This window comes from Copadichromis virginalis, linkage group LG8, assembly GCF_057382275.1.
Source record: "Copadichromis virginalis isolate Kocher_CV1m ecotype Utaka linkage group LG8, C_Virginalis_male_GT1.1, whole genome shotgun sequence".
In the NCBI taxonomy this organism is placed as follows: domain Eukaryota; kingdom Metazoa; phylum Chordata; class Actinopteri; order Cichliformes; family Cichlidae; genus Copadichromis; species Copadichromis virginalis.
In genome coordinates, this window is record NC_140625.1 from 19082087 (window position 1) to 19100615 (window position 18529).

Sequence of the window (18529 nt, forward strand, 5' to 3'; positions counted from 1 at the left end):
AGGTCCTTTTTTTTAAGCATTTCTAAGCACTTTTTGTTGTTTTTGCTCCTAATATTTCTCAATCTGTACACTCCAGCAATCTGCTGTCTACAGACTATGTCGAGCGTCACTTTGAGGAAGATGGCCAGCTGTCACAGAATATGGTAGGTTTACAGAAACAGTTTTAACACCGTGGCAAATGTGTTCATAATTAATAATAATCGTAGTTACACCTGCCCTGAAATTAAAAAAAAAAAAAAAACAGTCCAAGGAGTTGGAGGTTGGGTTTTTTGATGGCTCCAAATTGGTACTAGGTGTGAATGTGAGCATGACTCTTTTCTGTCTTTGTGTCGGCCATGTGACTGACTGCCCAGTGTCAGCTGGGATTGACTTCAACCTCCTGCAACCTAGCAAACTAACATCCTGCTGACAATGGCTTTGACAGTAAACGCTCTCACATCAAACAATTGAGGCTGAAAATGATTTTTGTGGCTGTTTGTAGAAACATTATGGTTCTCCATCCCAGTTTTGAGTATTCCACCTGAATTAAACCAAGCAGAATCAGTAATTGAGTGACACAATGTTATTTTTTTTTTTTGTCCAGTCCAGAAATGCCTAAAAAGCATGTGTTTGAACGTCTAGAAATAAGTGTAAATGACTGCAAAATATGTGCTAGCCCAGATGTGTTGTTCCATAACAACTCTTCAGCTTATCAGGTCCACACGTTATCCTGGACCTGTGGAAAGGTGTCCAAAAACACCTTTCTGGCTACAGCTGCATGAGCCCTGATGGTTAGATTGTTGACATGGCCCTCTCTGTCATGAATTATAAATTTGAGCAAAATGGCCTTTAATAAATCCAAGACGGGCAGACAGCTTGACTCTCGACAGCCTCTGCGAGACGGTGTCTCTCTGTCTGTATCCTCTCTGCCAAAGAACCACCTGACCAATTGGTAGACGGTTGCCATGGAAACCAGCAGACAGCAGCAGTACCAGTGTGGGCCTACTTTATGTCATGAGGGGAATTCAAATCATGTGCATTTCCAGAAAGGATTAAATCAGATTTTACAGCCACCTTCTGCCATGACCTTTGGATAATCCGGGCACAGACATTACATTTGAAGATTATTTCAACGGGTTAAAATCAAAGAAATAAAAAGGCCAAATAATTAAATAGTGCAGGAAGGAGGCATAAAGATTTATCAATGGTCTCAATATGAAACACTATTCACTAATCAAAATGAAGTAAGATCATTAAATTAACCACACAGCCAGACCAATGTCTCTCTTAGTTTGATGTCATTTATCACTTTTTAAATGACTCAGTATTCCATAAATAAATTTATGTCATACTCTAAGTGTTTTGGGTTTTTTTTTAAAGATTCAATTTATAATTTTGATTTTGACTTTATTAAAAATAATAATATTAATAATTGAGTTTTGGTAATGTTGCTGACCCCAAAGATACAAAGTCTGACAGACCTTACATGTTTACACTTTTTTTTTTTCCTACCAACTATGTTAAAATTACAATTCTTATAATAATAATCCAATTTGAGCACGGAATGAGAGAAATGGAGTTGAATAATTACTGCACTAATTTGATTAATAGTGGCCCGGTAATAGATCCCTGGGGAACACCGTAAAATAATCACATTAGAATTTAATCTAGAAATACACTTTACAGGTTTAATGCCATTTATTGTTATTGAAAAGCCCATAAAAGAGTTATGAATATGGTAAAAAATGTATTCGTTTTTTGTTTTTTGTTTTTTTTCTTATTTTGTCCAGCGGCTCCACCATTTTTTTTTTTTGGTACCCTTTATAAATTATAATACATAAGGCGGGATTATTATTATTATTAGTAGTAGTAGTAGTCGTCTGGTCTGTAGTCAATAAATGTTATGAAATGTTAAAAAAAAACATCTAAAATGTTAATTTAATTAGTACTTTTGTCAGATTAATTTAGTCACTAGATTTCTATGTCTTAACTGCTTCATTTTTTTTGCCTCCAAGCAGCACTAAGAACGTTCATGCAGGCCCCTCCCCTTTCCATCTGCTCTATACTGATTTATTTAGTTTTACAGGGAAGCCAGTAAATTGCCTGTCTTTGTGTGTCACCTTTTTCTCATTGGCCCCTGTGGATCCTGGTTATTCTGCTGAGCTGGTGACTGTCTCATTCAGATGTAATCTCAGTGACACACAGCTAACAGAGAAATTAAATTATGAATAACGATGGTTGGAATTGACATGAGCTGCGTTTTTGAGTTCTAACATTGCCAGCAGATTTTTTTTAATTTTTTTTTTTAAATAAAACTTATTATCAACCATTACTAAAGGGTTTTTTTCCTTGTGCTGGGTTAGTGTGTTCACCTGAAAACAAATGGGTTGTCAATGGGAAATTTCATTTAACTTCACTCTGATATGTGCTGTTTTACTCTAATTGTCGTAATAAAATGGTGATATAATTGCCAGACTGATTAATGCACAACGGGCTACGACAGACTATCAGCTAGCAACACTGCATGTGAAATGAACCCTGAAGACTGATGAATTAGCTTCTCTGAAACACAGGGAGAAATGGGGAGTCTTTTAGATTGATTTGCATTCCTTCTTCTTAAGTCGGTTAATGTTTCTCCTAATACTGTAAAATTGTCTCTTCTTGCCAGCACCAGATGCTTAACGTATCTGGAGGAAATTGTTTTTCCTCATGATTTTAAATACTCTAAAACGTAATGCTTTTGTTCTTTCCAGTCCTCTTTTTCACTTTACATTAGTACCTATTATTTCATACCCCGCCACCCACCCACTGCTCTCAGACTCTGAACAATGCTGAGTCCAGACATCAAGCACTCCAGCTTTTCTAATTCTGTTACAGCTGATTATGTCAAGTTCAGTACGGTTGTTTCTGCAGGACATGACTGTATCAATTTGTGAGTGCAAGCAGTTTTGTTTTTTTTCTTTTCCTTTTTCATTCATACAATTTCTCGGTTTTAACGTCATAGTTCACTTGTCGCTGTCCTTCCAGCGCTAATAAAATTTCAGTGTGGTTTAAATGGAAGAGTGAGTGGACATCACGTGAAGTGCAACTCTGAAAAGCATCCTCAGTCCCTGACAGTCAGTGTGTGCCTGCTGTGTCAGGCAATTTGATTTCCTCCATTTAGTCTCGTAATCCTACCTTTTATTTATTTATTAACTTGCTAAGTGCTGTGAGTTGCTTCACTATTCGGTATGAATGATGAATGTTCTTTTAGTCCTCGACAGACTAGAACTGATGCCGCATGTAAATAAGCTTCATAAAAATACTGGGACTTACTCTAATGTCTGGAAGGAAGCACTGTTTAATTTATTGTTGTTAGCTTTGAGCTGTGTAAAAGTTTAATGTTGATTTTCACAGCCTTAATTTTGGATATAAATCTATATAGCAAGCTGCTGTTCCTTATTAGCTTATTATTGCCAGTGAAGTCGGCATTTCTCATGTTTCCTTTTAGCACTACCATGATGTTTACATGTGAGTGAAACGCCCAAGTTGCGCTTAGTACATGCCCATGCTACAGCATTATTTGGCCTCTTCGTGCTGTTGGCTGTCGAATGAAAATGATTGACTGACTGATTTTTTTTTATGGTGTTGTAAATAGGGGAGGAGTTAGGCCGTAATTTTTCCCAGCAGGCCACATGAGAAACTGTGGCTGTTGTGAAATCCCTCTCTAATAACCTGGATTCACTTTCGCTCAATATTAAAATTAATTATTTGCCTTTTTTAAGCTTATTGGTGCAGTCCCAGTCTTTCATGGGGCGGTTGTAGTGATCTGCATGAGAAACTGTGACTGTTGTGGAGGGCTGCATCAATAACCTGAACTCAATCTGAATAAGAGTCCCAGCAATGTAGAATCACCAGCTGACCATACCCTATTAAATGCATGTATTTGGACTGTGGGAGGAACATTTCATGCAGTATAATAAAATGGCTAACCTTGTGGACCCACCCTAGACATGTTCTTTCCTTTAAATTTTATTTATATATAGTGTTTCTATGGTTTCGTGAAGACAACGCCGAGATAGTTTAGTTACGTTGATGCAGAACTTTTCTAAGCTAATGTCTTTTCTGAAGCCTTGAATAAATCTGGTCAGAACACTATGAGATTACAACTTTTTACATGGAGACCTCATCTTAGTTTAATCACACGTAACTGTTGGCCTTTAAGAGTTAGCAGTTTCCATTCCTTCTTTGGTTTAATTGAATCAGAATAAAATGCCAGACAGCATTCTGCTCCAAGAGAGCGAGCCTCAAATAAAGCTCATGTGTGGCGAGGGATAAAAGAGACACGTGTGACTGACTTTGGACTGAATGATGATTTTGTAGCTGACAGACAACCAGACTGATCATTAATTTGTCATCAACAGTAGCCCGACTGTGTGTGCAGATGTACCTGTGAAGATTTAATCCACCTTCGAGAAGATCAGTTGAAATGACCTTGCAGTGAAAGTAATACTCGGTGTCAGTTAAAATACATTACACATGCCCTTTGTCTTTGAAAAGTAACAAGGATGTCATGTGTCTGAGAGATAACTTAGACATGACAGGATCTCTCTGTGAGCTTTCAGCTTTGAGCTGGAGCTCAGATAAAGGTCGGCCAAGCATGAAGAACAGCAGCTCCAAGTTGCCCCTTTTTCTTTTTGATCTGTCGGCCGTGCTGGATGACAACAGGATCGGGTAGCAGACATGACTTATTGGGGTTCATTACAAACACCTGAAACTGACTCTCTCGCAGTCACATGCATGCATACGCGCGCACACACGCACACCTGAGTTCCAGGTATTTGCAAACAAAACACCTAACTTTAATTTCCATTGTCTCTGTTAAAGCATGCATGATTATTATTTGTGAAATTCTTTGTTCCTTCAACTTTTTTGAGCTCGCACATTTAAAACCATGCTCGTGTCACTTGACTGACAGTAGCCAGTCTCCTCTCAGATTGTCGTAATCTGATCGTTCCTGTACTGCGAGACGCAGATTACAAACACTACGTCCAAAACATGATCGTTCAGTTGGATCCTTTTAGGCGATTATGAATAATCAGGTGGAGTTACCTGGCAGTGAGGTGTACAGGTTGCTCCTTCCAGTGGTTCTGCCAACTTGGCTATGGATTGAGACAGTCACTCATTATCAGAGCTAATTTTATCCTTTATTAGAGGGGCATACAAGCAGTTCATCAGCCTTTAGAACCTTTTTTATTTTGTAGCTCTTGTAGATTCTGTCTGTAGTTTTGGGGGGGATTTTTCCAGATGAATCAACAAAATTAAGTGGTGTCAGCTGACTGATAGATGGTGTGTAATGTATAGGTCTATCAGGCAGACTGTCTGGAGAAACACTTTAAAGTTGCATGTTTGAATATGTAGGATCCAGTGACTGAAAATCAGATATCTCTGCTTCTGTTGTGTTAATATAACCTTTTTTTCCATCTCTCTTGCAAGCTCCAAATTTGAAGTCTCTAATTTTATGAACATGCATTAAGAAATTAGAGACATTATTATCTTCAGTTTATTAAATCATTGCATTCTTTACAATGGGGTAAAAAGGTTCTTGTGATTTTTAGGGTCAATTCAAAATAGCTTTTTTATAATTATTTTTAGCAGAAAAAAAATGTATACACATGATTTAAAATGACAAGTTCATTAATTCTCTTTCCAGAGTTGCATTTCAAAGCAGCTCCATGAAGTGACCGCTTTTCTCCTCATTAAAATACCCTCTGCTGCATACCCTGCTACTGTCCCTTCCTTTAAACTTTCTTCTCATTGTATGCCGCTTGCAAACAGAACGGTTGGTGGGGCTGCTCTGCTCACAACCACAGCACATGTCCAGGACATCTGCAATCACTGACATTTATACGGAGCCAAAAAGGGAAAAAATACTTTTCATAGTTGTCTCAAACAACTAGCATAACGGCTAGCTTAGCACAAAGTCAACTTAAAACTTAAACCATCAGTACTAAAAGCATGTTTTCACGGTGTAACCTTTATTAAGACTTGTGCCTGATGTACTGAACAATATTAACTTCCATATTCATGGCAGCTGTGGCTCAGGTGGTGCAGCGGGTTGTTTGACAATCGGAAGGTCAGCGAATTGATCCCCAGCTCCTCCGGTCTATGTGTTAAACTATCCTTGAGCAGGATACTGAACCCCGAGTTGCCCCTGATGCATCCATCAGAGAGTGTGCATGTGAATTTGAGCTAAACTGCTTAAGCATTTATTTAAACACTGTATGAATATATGTGTGCTTAGTGTGAATAAGACTTGTAGTAGGAAGTGCTTTGAGTCCATTTACCATTAGCAAAGTGCTAAGTCATGATACTCCTGAACGGAAGGAGTTCATCATTTGGTGATCGACAAGATTCATTTGTTCTGGATAGGATCGCTTGTAAGTCTTAAGTCTTCTTGGTGGATTTTAATTCTCATTACGGTAATTTGTACATTACAGCCACAAAACGACAGAAAAGCATATCACTTTCTTTCTGTATTTTACACATTACAGTAACCTGTGAAATGTAATGGATCAAGAGGCATGTGAACTAATACATCATTGACGTTGTGTCTGTCTAATATGCCCATGTCAGGTGTCTGTGTGAGTGATGGGTACAGTTTGAGATCCTGTGTACTTCCCAGCTGATGGACTTGAGCAGTTCCTTATAAAACACCTGTTCATTTTCAACTTAAATGGGTTCAACCTTGACTTTAATGAATTTTGTGCTTCAGATAGCTGTAGTTGACGCTATCTTCCAGTGAATTAGGAAATTCTGATGCATACCCACTCACACTCTGTTATGCACACTTCCTTTCCCTTGCTGAAACTCTACTCAGCTGTAGCAGCTGCAGCAGGTGTAGGTTTCCCCAGACACCAAATCATACAGTAGTCACTGATCTCCTTCAGACAACCCTCCTGGTTGATCATAGGCCTCACGCTGACAGAAAATACCTACCTATGTATATATGGGCCAAAAGATCAGTGGCATCGAGGGCTTCGCAGACGGTGTTGGCTTCATTTTCTGAAATTTGACATGTACATGTTACTGGATGATGACAGTATCAGTGTCTCACTATTACCTCTTGTTTGGTTTCAGGGAGGGGAGCACTGCTTCTACCACGGGCGAATACGAGGAGTGCCGGGGTCCTGGGCTGCTTTGTCAACCTGCCACGGCCTGCAGTGAGTCCAACGCTGTGGGGCTACATTTCAGATTAAGTCACTACAACAAATGAGAACCCAAGCAATGATTTTAATTGTTTAAAATCAAACCCAATTGCACACACACCAGTATACTGTGCAAAAGTCTTGAGCCACATTTCTTTATATTTGCTTCGAATGAGCCAGACTTTCTATGCCAAATTATGCACGAAACGCCCTGAAAATCAGTGGAAACTAATCTTATTGAGTGATAAATGCAAATTAAAAAAGAGTGAAGCCACGTTAATGACAACGTGTACAACCACTGGAGGTGTGAGCAGGAAAAACGGAACAATTGACGGAAAAAGAGTGGACTTTATACCAGTTTTTAAATTGTGTTGATAGGTCACGTAAAACCAGAGTTATGATATAAATATATGCAATGTTTGGTTTTCTTCCTGAATACGATCGTTGTTCATATTTACTGCAGGAAGAAACGGTAAAAACGGCGTTTTATAAGGAAAACGCTCGAAAGCCTGTGAGCAAAGACAAAACCAATTAAAGCTGCAAGCAGCGTTATGAGGGCCCTCGCACCCCCGGCACGTCGAGCCACTGCCAACACCTCAAACCGGCACGTCCGATGTGATGTCACATTGATGGATTTCATGCTTTTAATCACCAGCTAACATTTCATCTTATTCGACCAGGATTATAGTCATGCCACTAGGTGGCGCTCTAACCATTATTGACAAATAGCATAACAAACATTTCCAAGCTCGAGTCTCATCACACCTGCGACCTTTGGGAGAGATTGGACATTGTGTTTTTTAGTGACAGCAGATTACTGCTTTTTGCGAGTGATTGAAACTCTACGTGCCGCCATGACCACCCCGTTTCCCTGAACGGAAAAAGCTTCGCAATTTAACATCACAAAGGTCTTTAGATTCTACACACTGAAGAATGCTTCAATATGATGAAATCCCTTGGAGGAGTTCGTCAAAGTATGAGGCCTGAAAAGGGGGGAAAATGTCATCAAAATTACACATTAATTTTAAAATGGCTGACTTCCTGTTGGATTTGGGATATTGCTCCAAGAGACTTTTTTGTACATCTTGATATCTCCTATAAGCTTACCAGGTTTCAGAATCATACATAGAACACAGAACAGGGGCTGTGGTTTTGAAATATTGTAGGGGGCGCTGTGGAGCAATTTCGCGCTATTCAATGAAAATGATCACATGACAACAAAGCCTTCATCCATTTGGAGGTGTGGGCCAAATTTCAAGCCTCTATAAACTTTCCAAGCCCCTCAAAAGCCACTTCATCTTTCATGTTGAACAGCGTTGCCACCAGGGTGCGCCGTTCAGTTTAAAGTCACAATTTTTGCACTGAAGCATCACGAGGGACTGATGTTGATATTCACCGCTTTTGAGGTGGCCACGATGAACCTGTGAAAATCAGTACAACAAAATTAAAGCCATGACATTTCCTGTTGCCACTAGGTGGCGCTGTACGTATTCCCGACAATGGGCACATCAATCTGTTCAGGGCGGGTCTGACATCATGCCTGTAAAGTCTGGTACTGAACAGACTGGATTTCATTGAGTTATACTAATTTGTTTCTTCATGGCGTGACATCAAAGTTCGCCATGCTGCTGGGGTCACACCCTTTTGCGAAAAGTCACAGTTTTCACTGTAACCCAAGACCAACTCCTTAAGGCTTTCCTGGAGAAATTTGAGGCTGCAGGTGTCACCCATCACTATACTGTACCCCAAAGTGTAAAACATGACATTTCCTGTTCCCACTAGGTGGCGCTGTCCCTGGTGTCAAATATGGCAGTTGAAATATGTTCAGGGGTGGAGCCTTATCATATGTGTTCACTTTGGTCAAGGTCAGAAAATGTATGACAAAATGAGAGGCAATAAGATTTTCATGGCGAGTCATCGAAATTCGCCATGGCGCCACGGCCTCATAGTATTGTGAAAACTCAAAAGCTCCGCAATTTAACATGGCACAAGGGTGTAGTTGACACTGTCCAAATTTGAAGGTTATGAAATGAAACCCCAAGGAGGAGTTCGCAAAAGTTCGAGGCATGGAAATGGCAAAATTAGAGCCAAAATGTCACCTTCTCTTCCAAATGGCGGACTTCCTGTTGGGTTTGCGTCAATGGGCCCACAGACTTTTTTGTTCGTCTTGGCATGATACACATATGTGCCAAATTTCATACATGTAGCTCAAACGATGTGGTCGTAGGGCTGCATTTAACAAGGCATAGGTGGCGCTGTAGAGCCATTTCCCAGTGCTCATATGTAAAACCATTAAAATACAAAATTTTTCACCAGACCTGGCATGTGTGCAAAATTTCATGAGTTTTTGAGCATGTTTAGGCCCTCAAAAAGGCCCTTGTTTGGGGTGAATAATAATAATAATAATAATAATTAAAGCTGCAAGCAGCGTTATGAGGGCCCTCGCACCCCCGGCGCGTCGAGCCACGCCCAACACCTAAAACCAGCACGTCCGATCTGATGTCACATTGATGGAATTCATGCATTTAACCACCAGCTAACATTTCAACTCATTCATTCATGATTAGTTAGTCGTTCCACTAGGTGGCGCTCTAACCATTATGTACAAATGGCATAACAAACACTTCCAAGCTCGAGTCTCATCACACCTGAGACGTTTGGGAGAGATTGGACATTGTGTTTTTGAGTGACAGCAGATTACTGCTTTTTGGCGAGTGATTCAAACTCTAAGTGCCGCCATAACCACCCCGTTTCCCTGGACGTAAAAAGCTTCGCAATTTAACAACACAAAGGTCTTTGGATTCCACACACTGAAGAATGCTTCAATATGATGAAATCCCTTGGAGGAGTTCGTCAAAGTATGAGGCCTGAAAAGAGGGGAAAATGTCATCAAAATTGCACATTAATTTTAAAATGGCTGACTTCCTGTTGGATTTGGGATATTGCTCCAAGAGACTTTTTTGTACATCTTGATATCTTACACAAGCTTACCAAGTGTCAGACTCATAGATGAAACACAGAGCAGGGGCTGATGTTTTTAAATATTGTAGGGGGCGCTGTGGAGCAATTTCGCGCTATTCAATGAAAATGATGACATGCCAACAAAGCCTTCATCCATTTGGAGGTGTGTGCCAAATTTCAAGCCTCTATAAACTTGCCAAGACCCTCAAAAGCCACTTCATCTTTCATGTTGAACAGCGTTGCCACCAGGGTGCGCCGTTCAGTTTAAACTCACAATTTTTGCACTGAAGCATCACGAGGGACTGATGGTGATATTCACCGCTTTTGAGGTGGCCAAGATGAACCTGTGAAAATCAGTACAACAAAATTAAAGCCATGACATTTCCTGTTGCCACTAGGTGGCGCTGTCCGTATTTCCGACAATGGGCACATCAATCTGTTCAGGGCGGGTCTGACATCATGCCTGTAAAGTCTGGTACTGATCAGACTGGATTTCATTGAGTTATACTAATTTGTTTCTTCATGGCGTGACATCAAAGTTCGCCACGCTGCTGGGGTCACACCCTTTCGCGAAAACTCACAGTTTTCACTGTAACCCAAGACCAACTCCTTAAGGCTTTCCTGGAGAAATTTGAGGCTGCAGATGTCACCCATCACTATACTGTACCCCAAAGTGTAAAACATGACATTTCCTGTTCCCGCTAGGTGGCGCTGTCCTTGAGGTCAAATATGGCAGTTTAAATATGTTCAGGGGTGGAGCCTTATCATATGTCTTGACTTTGGTCAAGGTCAGAAAATGTATGACAAAATGAGAGGCAATAAGATTTTCATGGCGAGTCATCGAAATTCGCCATGGCGCCACGGCCTCATAGTATTGTGAAAACTCAAAAGCTCCGCAATTTAACATGGCACAAGGGTGTAGTTGACACTGTCCAAATTTGAAGTTTATAGGACCAAATCCCAAGGAGGAGTTCGTTAAAGTACAAGGCATGGAAACGGTAAAATCAGACCCAAAATGTCACCTTCAATCCAAAATGGCGGACTTCCTGTTGGGTTTAGGACATTGCCATAATAGACTTTTTTGTTCGACTCTGAACGTTATATAGGTGTACCGACTTTCAAACATGTAGGTCATACCCATACCGGGGGCTCGCGTTTTTCATTTTTCTAGGTGGCGCTACTGAGCTAATTTTCCCTGGCCATGTCTGAGAACATTAAAATACGTAAATTTTCACCAGACCTGACGCGTGTGCAAAATTTCATGAGTTTTCGAGCATGTTTAGGCCCTCAAAAGGCCGATTCATTTGCCGGAATAATAATAATAATAATAATTAAAGCTGCAAGCAGCGTTATGAGGGCCCTCGCACCCCCGGCGCGTCGAGCCACGCCCAACACCTAAAACCAGCACGTCCGATGTGATGTCACATTGATGGAATTCATGCATTTAACCACCAGCTAACATTTCAACTCATTCATTCATGATTAGTTAGTCGTTCCACTAGGTGGCGCTCTAACCATTATGTACAAATGGCATAACAAACACTTCCGAGCTCGAGTCTAATCACACCTGAGACGTTTGGGAGAGATTGGACATTGTGTTTTTGAGTGACAGCAGATTACTGCTTTTTGGCGAGTGATTCAAACTCTAAGTGCCGCCATAACCACCCCGTTTCCCTGGACGTAAAAAGCTTCGCAATTTAACATCACAAAGGTCTTTAGATTCCACAAACTGCAGATCGGTCCAATCTGATGAAATCCCTTGGAGGAGTTCGTCAAAGAACGATGCCTGAAAAGAGGGGAAAATGTTGCCAAAATTGCACATTAATTTTAAAATGGCTGACTTCCTGTTGGATTTGGGATATTGCTCCAAGAGACTTTTTTGTACATCTTGATATCTCCTATAAGCCTACCAGGTTTCAGATTCATACATAAAACACAGAGCTGGGGCTGTGGTTTTGAAATTTTGTAGGGGGCGCTGTGGAGCCATTTTGGGATATTCAATGAAAATGATCACATGACAACAAAGCCATCATCACATTGGAGGTGTGTGCCAAATTTCAAGCCTCTATAAACTTGCCAAGACCCTCAAAAGCCACTTCATCTTTCATGGTGAACAGCGTTGCCACCAGGGTGCGCCGTTCAGTTTAAAGTCACAATTTTTGCACTAAAGCATCATCAAGGACTGATGGTGATATACACCGCTTTTGAGGTGGCCACTATGAACCTGTGAAAATCAGTACAACAAAGTGTAAGACATGACATTTCCTGTTCCCACTAGGTGGCGCTCTTCATATTCCTGACAATGGGCACATCAATCTGTTCAGGGCGGGTGTGACATCATGCCTGTAAAGTCTGGTACTAATCAGACTGGATTTCATTGAGTTATACTAATTTGTTTCTTCATGGCGTGACATCAAAGTTCGCCATGCTGCTGGGGTCACACCCTTTTGCGAAAAGTCACAGTTTTCACTGTAACCCAAGACCAACTCCTTAAGGCTTTCCTGGAGAAATTTGAGGCTGCAGATGTCACCCATCACTATACTGTACCCCAAAGTGTAAAACATGACATTTCCTGTTCCCACTAGGTGGCGCTGTCCTTGATGTCAAATATGGCAGTTGAAATATGTTCAGGGGTGGAGCCTTATCATATGTGTGCTCTTTGGTCCAGATCGGAACATGTATGACAGAATGAGAGGCAATAAGATTTTCATGGCGAGTCATCGAAATTCGCCATGGCGCCACGGCCTCATAGTATTGTGAAAACTCAAAAGCTCCGCAATTTAACATGGCACAAGGGTGTAGTTGACACTGACCAAATATGAAGGTTATGAAATCAAACCCCAAGGAGGAGTTCGCAAAAGTTCGAGGCATGGAAATGGCAAAATTAGAGCCAAAATGTCACCTTCTCTTCCAAATGGCGGACTTCCTGTTGGGTTTGCGTCAATGGGCCCACAGACTTTTTTGTTCATCTTGGCATGATACACATGTGTGCCAAATTTCATACATGTAGCTCAAACGATGTGGTCGTAGGGCTGCATTTAACAAGGCATAGGTGGCGCTGTAGAGCCATTTCCCAGTGCTCATATGTAAAACCATTAAAATACAAAATTTTTCACCAGACCTGGCATGTGTGCAAAATTTCATGAGTTTTTGAGCATGTTTAGGCCCTCAAAAAGGCCCTTGTTTTGCCTGAATAATAATAATAATAATAAGAAACGGAGCAGATACAATAGGGCCTTCGCACTCTCAGTGCTCGGGCCCTAATTAAAGCTGCAAGCAGCGTTATGAGGGCCCTCGCACCCCCGGCACGTCGAGCCACTGCCAACACCTCAAACCGGCACGTCCGATGTGATGTCACATTGATGGATTTCATGCTTTTAATCACCAGGTAACATTTCATCTTATTCAACCAGGATTATAGTCATGCCACTAGGTGGCGCTCTAACCATTATTGACAAATAGCATAACAAACATTTCCAAGCTCGAGTCTCATCACACCTGCGACCTTTGGGAGAGATTGGACATTGTGTTTTTTAGTGACAGCAGATTACTGCTTTTTGCGAGTGATTGAAACTCTACGTGCCGCCATGACCACCCCGTTTCCCTGAACGGAAAAAGCTTCGCAATTTAACATCACAAAGGTCTTTAGATTCTACACACTGAAGAATGCTTCAATATGATGAAATCCCTTGGAGGAGTTCGTCAAAGTATGAGGCCTGAAAAGGGGGGAAAATGTCATCAAAATTACACATTAATTTTAAAATGGCTGACTTCCTGTTGGATTTGGGATATTGCTCCAAGAGACTTTTTTGTACATCTTGATATCTTACACAAGCTTACCAATTGTCAGACTCATAGATGAAACACAGAGCAGGGGCTGATGTTTTGAAATATTGTAGGGGGCGCTGTGGAGCCATTTCGCGCTATTCAATGAAAATCATCACATGCCAACAAAGCGTTCATCCATTTGGAGGTGTGTGCCAAATTTCAAGCCTCTATAAACTTTCCAAGCCCCTCAAAAGCCACTTCATCTTTCATGGTGAACCGCGTTACCACCAGGGTGCGCCGTTCAGTTTAAAGTCACAATTTTTGCACTGAAGCATCACGAGGGACTGATGTTGATATTCACCGCTTTTGAGGTGGCCACGATGAACCTGTGAAAATCAGTACAACAAAATTAAAGCCATGACATTTCCTGTTGCCACTAGGTGGCGCTGTCCGTATTTCCGACAATGGGCACATCAATCTGTTCAGGGCGGGTCTGACATCATGCCTGTAAAGTCTGGTACTGATCAGACTGGATTTCATTGAGTTATACTAATTTGTTTCTTCATGGCGTGACATCAAAGTTCGCCATGCTGCTGGGGTCACACCCTTTCGTGAAAAGTCACAGTTTTCACTGTAACCCAAGACCAACTCCTTAAGGCTTTCCTGGAGAAATTTGAGGCTGCAGATGTCACCCATCACAATACTGTACCCCAAAGTGTAAAACATGACATTTCCTGTTCCCACTAGGTGGCGCTGTACCTGGTGTCAAATATGGCAGTTGAAATATGTTCAGGGGTGGAGCCTTATCATATGTGTTCACTTTGGTCAAGGTCAGAAAATGTATGACAAAATAAGAGGCAATAAGATTTTCATGGCGAGTCATCGAAATTCGCCATGGCGCCACGGCCTCATAGTATTGTGAAAACTCAAAAGCTCCGCAATTTAACATGGCACAAGGGTGTAGTTGACACTGACCAAATATGAAGGTTATGAAATCAAACCCCAAGGAGGAGTTCGCAAAAGTTCGAGGCATGGAAATGGCAAAATTAGAGCCAAAATGTCACCTTCTCTTCCAAATGGCGGACTTCCTGTTGGGTTTGCGTCAATGGGCCCACAGACTTTTTTGTTCGTCTTGGCATGATACATATGTGTGCCAAATTTCATACATGTAGCTCAAACGATGTGGTCGTAGGGCTGCATTTAACAAGGCATAGGTGGCGCTCTAGAGCCATTTCCCAGTGCTCATATGTAAAACCATTAAAATACAAAATTTTTCACCAGACCTGGCATGTGTGCAAAATTTCATGAGTTTTTGAGCATGTTTAGGCCCTCAAAAAGGCCCTTGTTTCGCCTGAATAATAATAATAATAATAATTAAAGCTGCAAGCAGCGTTACGAGGGCCCTCGCACCCCCGGCGCGTCGAGCCAAGCCCAACACCTAAAACCAGCACCTCCGATCTGATGTCACATTGATGGAATTCATGCATTTAACCACCAGCTAACATTTCAAGTCATTCATTCATGATTAGTTAGTCGTTCCACTAGGTGGCGCTCTAACCATTATGTACAAATGGCATAACAATCACTTCCGAGCTCGAGTCTCATCACACCTGAGACGTTTGGGAGAGATTGGACATTGTGTTTTTGAGTGACAGCAGATTACTGCTTTTTGGCGAGTGATTCAAACTCTAAGTGCCACCATAACCACCCCGTTTCACTGAACGTAAAAAGCTTCGCAATTTAATATCACAAAGGTCTTTAGATTCCACACACTGGAGATTGATTCAATATGATGAAATCCCTTGGAGGAGTTCGTCAAAGAACGGTGCCTGGAAAGAGGGGAAAATGTTGCCAAAATTACACATTAATTTTAAAATGGCTGACTTCCTGTTGGATTTGGGATATTGCACCAAGAGACTTTTTTGTACATCTTGATATCTCCTATAAGCTTACCAGGTTTCAGAATCATACATAGAACACAGAGCAGGGGCTGTGGTTTTGAAATTTTGTAGGGGGCGCTGTGGAACAATTTCGCGCTATTCAATGAAAATGATCACATGCCAACAAAACCTTCATCCATTTGGAGGTGTGTGCCAAATTTCAAGCCTCTATAAACTTGCCAAGACCCTCAAAAGCCACTTCATCTTTCATGTTGAACAGCGTTGCCACCAGGGTGCGCCGTTCAGTTTAAACTCACAATTTTTGCACTGAAGCATCATGAGGGACTGATGGTGATATTCACCGCTTTTGAGGTGGCCAAGATGAACCTGTGAAAATCAGTACAACAAAATTAAAGCCATGACATTTCCTGTTGCCACTAGGTGGCGCTGTCCGTATTTCCGACAATGGGCACATCAATCTGTTCAGGGCGGGTCTGACATCATGCCTGTAAAGACTGGTACTGATCAGACTGGATTTCATTGAGTTATACTAATTTGTTTCTTCATGGCGTGACATCAAAGTTCGCCACGCCGCTGGGGTCACACCCTTTTGCGAAAAGTCACAGTTTTCACTGTAACCCAAGACCAACTCCTTAAGGCTTTCCTGGAGAAATTTGAGGCTGCAGATGTCACCCATCACTATACTGTACCCCAAAGTGTAAAACATGACATTTCCTGTTCCCACTAGGTGGCGCTGTCCTTGATGTCAAATATGGCAGTTGAAATATGTTCAGGGGTGGAGCCTTATCATATGTGTGCTCTTTGGTCCAGATCGGAACATGTATGACAGAATGAGAGGCAATAAGATTTTCATGGCGAGTCATCAAAATTCGCCATGGCGCCACGGCCTCATACTATTGTGAAAACTCAAAAGCTCCGCAATTTAACATGGCACAAGGGTGTAGTTGACACTGTCCAAATTTGAAGTTTATAGGACCAAATCCCAAGGAGGAGTTCGTTAAAGTACAAGGCATGGAAACGGTAAAATCAGACCCAAAATGTCACCTTCAATCCAAAATGGCGGACTTGCTGTTGGGTTTAGGACATTGCCATAATAGACTTTTTTGTTCGACTCTGAACGTTATATAGGTGTACCGACTTTCAAACATGTAGGTCATACCCATACCGGGGGCTCGCGTTTTTCATTTTTCTAGGTGGCGCTACTGAGCTAATTTTCCCTGGCCATGTCTGAGAACATTAAAATACGTAAATTTTCACCAGACCTGACGCGTGTGCAAAATTTCATGAGTTTTCGAGCATTTTTAGGCCCTCAAACAGCCAATTCATTTGCCGAAATAATAATAATAATAATAATTAAAGCTGCAAGCAGCGTTATGAGGGCCCTCGCACCCTGGCGTGTCGAGCCACGCCCAACACCTAAAACCAGCACGTCCAATGTGATGTCACATTGATGGAATTCATGCATTTAACCACCAGCTAACATTTCATCTCATTGAACCATGATTATAGTCGTCCCACTAGGTGGCGCTCTAACTATTACTGACAAATGGCATAACAAACATTTCCGAGCTCGAGTCTCATCACACCTGCGACGTTTGGGAGAGATTGGATATTGTGTTTTTGAGTGACAGCAGATTACTGCTTTTTGGCGAGTGATTGAAACTCTAAGTGCCGCCATGACCACCCCGTTTCCCTGAACGTAAAAAGCTTCGCAATTTAACATCACAAAGGTCTTTAGATTCCACAACCTTCAGATCGGTCCAATCTGATGAAATCCCTTGGAGGAGTTTGTCAAAGTATGAAGCCTGAAAAGAGGGGAAAATGTCGCCAAAATTACACATGAATTTTAAAATGGCTGACTTCCTGTTGGATTTGGGATATTGCTCCAAGAGACTTTTTTGTACATCTTAATATCTTCCATGAGCTTACCAAGTTTCAGACTCATAGATAAAACACAGAGCAGGGGCTGATATTTTGAAACTTTGTAGGGGGCGCTGTGGAGCAATTTCGCGCTATTCAATGAAAATGATCATATGACAACAAAGCCTTCATCCATTTGGGGGTGTGTGCCAAATTTCAAGCCTCTATAAACTTTCCAAGCCCCTCAAAAGCCACTTCATCTTTCATGTTGAACCGCGTTGCCACCAGGGTGCGCCGTTCAGTGTAACGTCACAATTTTTGCACTGAAGCATCACGAGGGACTGATGGTGATATTCACCGCTTTTGAGGTGGCCACGATCAACCTGTGAAAATCAGTACAACAAAATTAAAGCCATGACATTTCCTGTGGCCACTAGGTGGCGCTGTCCGTATTTCCGACAATGGGCACGTCAATCTGTTCAGGGCGGGTCTGACATCATGCCTGTAAAGTCTGGTACTGATCAGACTGGATTTCATTGAGTTATACTAATTTGTTTCTTCATGGCGTGACATCAAAGTTCGCCATGCTGCTGGGGTCACACCCTTTTGCGAAAAGTCACAGTTTTCACTGTAACCCAAGACCAACTCGTTAAGGCTTTCCTGGAGAAATTTGAGGCTGCAGGTGTCACCCATCACTATACTGTACCCCAAAGTGTAAAACATGACATTTCCTGTTCCCACTAGGTGGCGCTGTCCCTGGTGTCAAATATGGCAGTTGAAATATGTTCAGGGGTGGAGCCTTATCATATGTGTTCACTTTGGTCAAGGTCAGAAAACGTATGACAAAATGAGAGGCAATAAGATTTTCATGGC

At 41.6% G+C, this 18529-nt stretch overlaps 1 protein-coding gene across 3 annotated transcripts in view; it reads left to right on the forward strand.

The window, feature by feature from the left end:
• adam11 (ADAM metallopeptidase domain 11) overlaps window positions 1-18529 on the forward strand; it is a 73294-nt gene that overhangs the window by 5772 nt on the left and 48993 nt on the right. For all 3 annotated transcript variants that reach the window (XM_085466333.1, XM_085466335.1, XM_085466334.1), the window contains exons 4-5: window positions 77-143; window positions 7099-7181. In XM_085466333.1, coding sequence (XP_085322459.1) covers window positions 77-143; window positions 7099-7181 — 150 coding nt within the window. The remainder of the gene's footprint in view (window positions 1-76; window positions 144-7098; window positions 7182-18529) is intronic.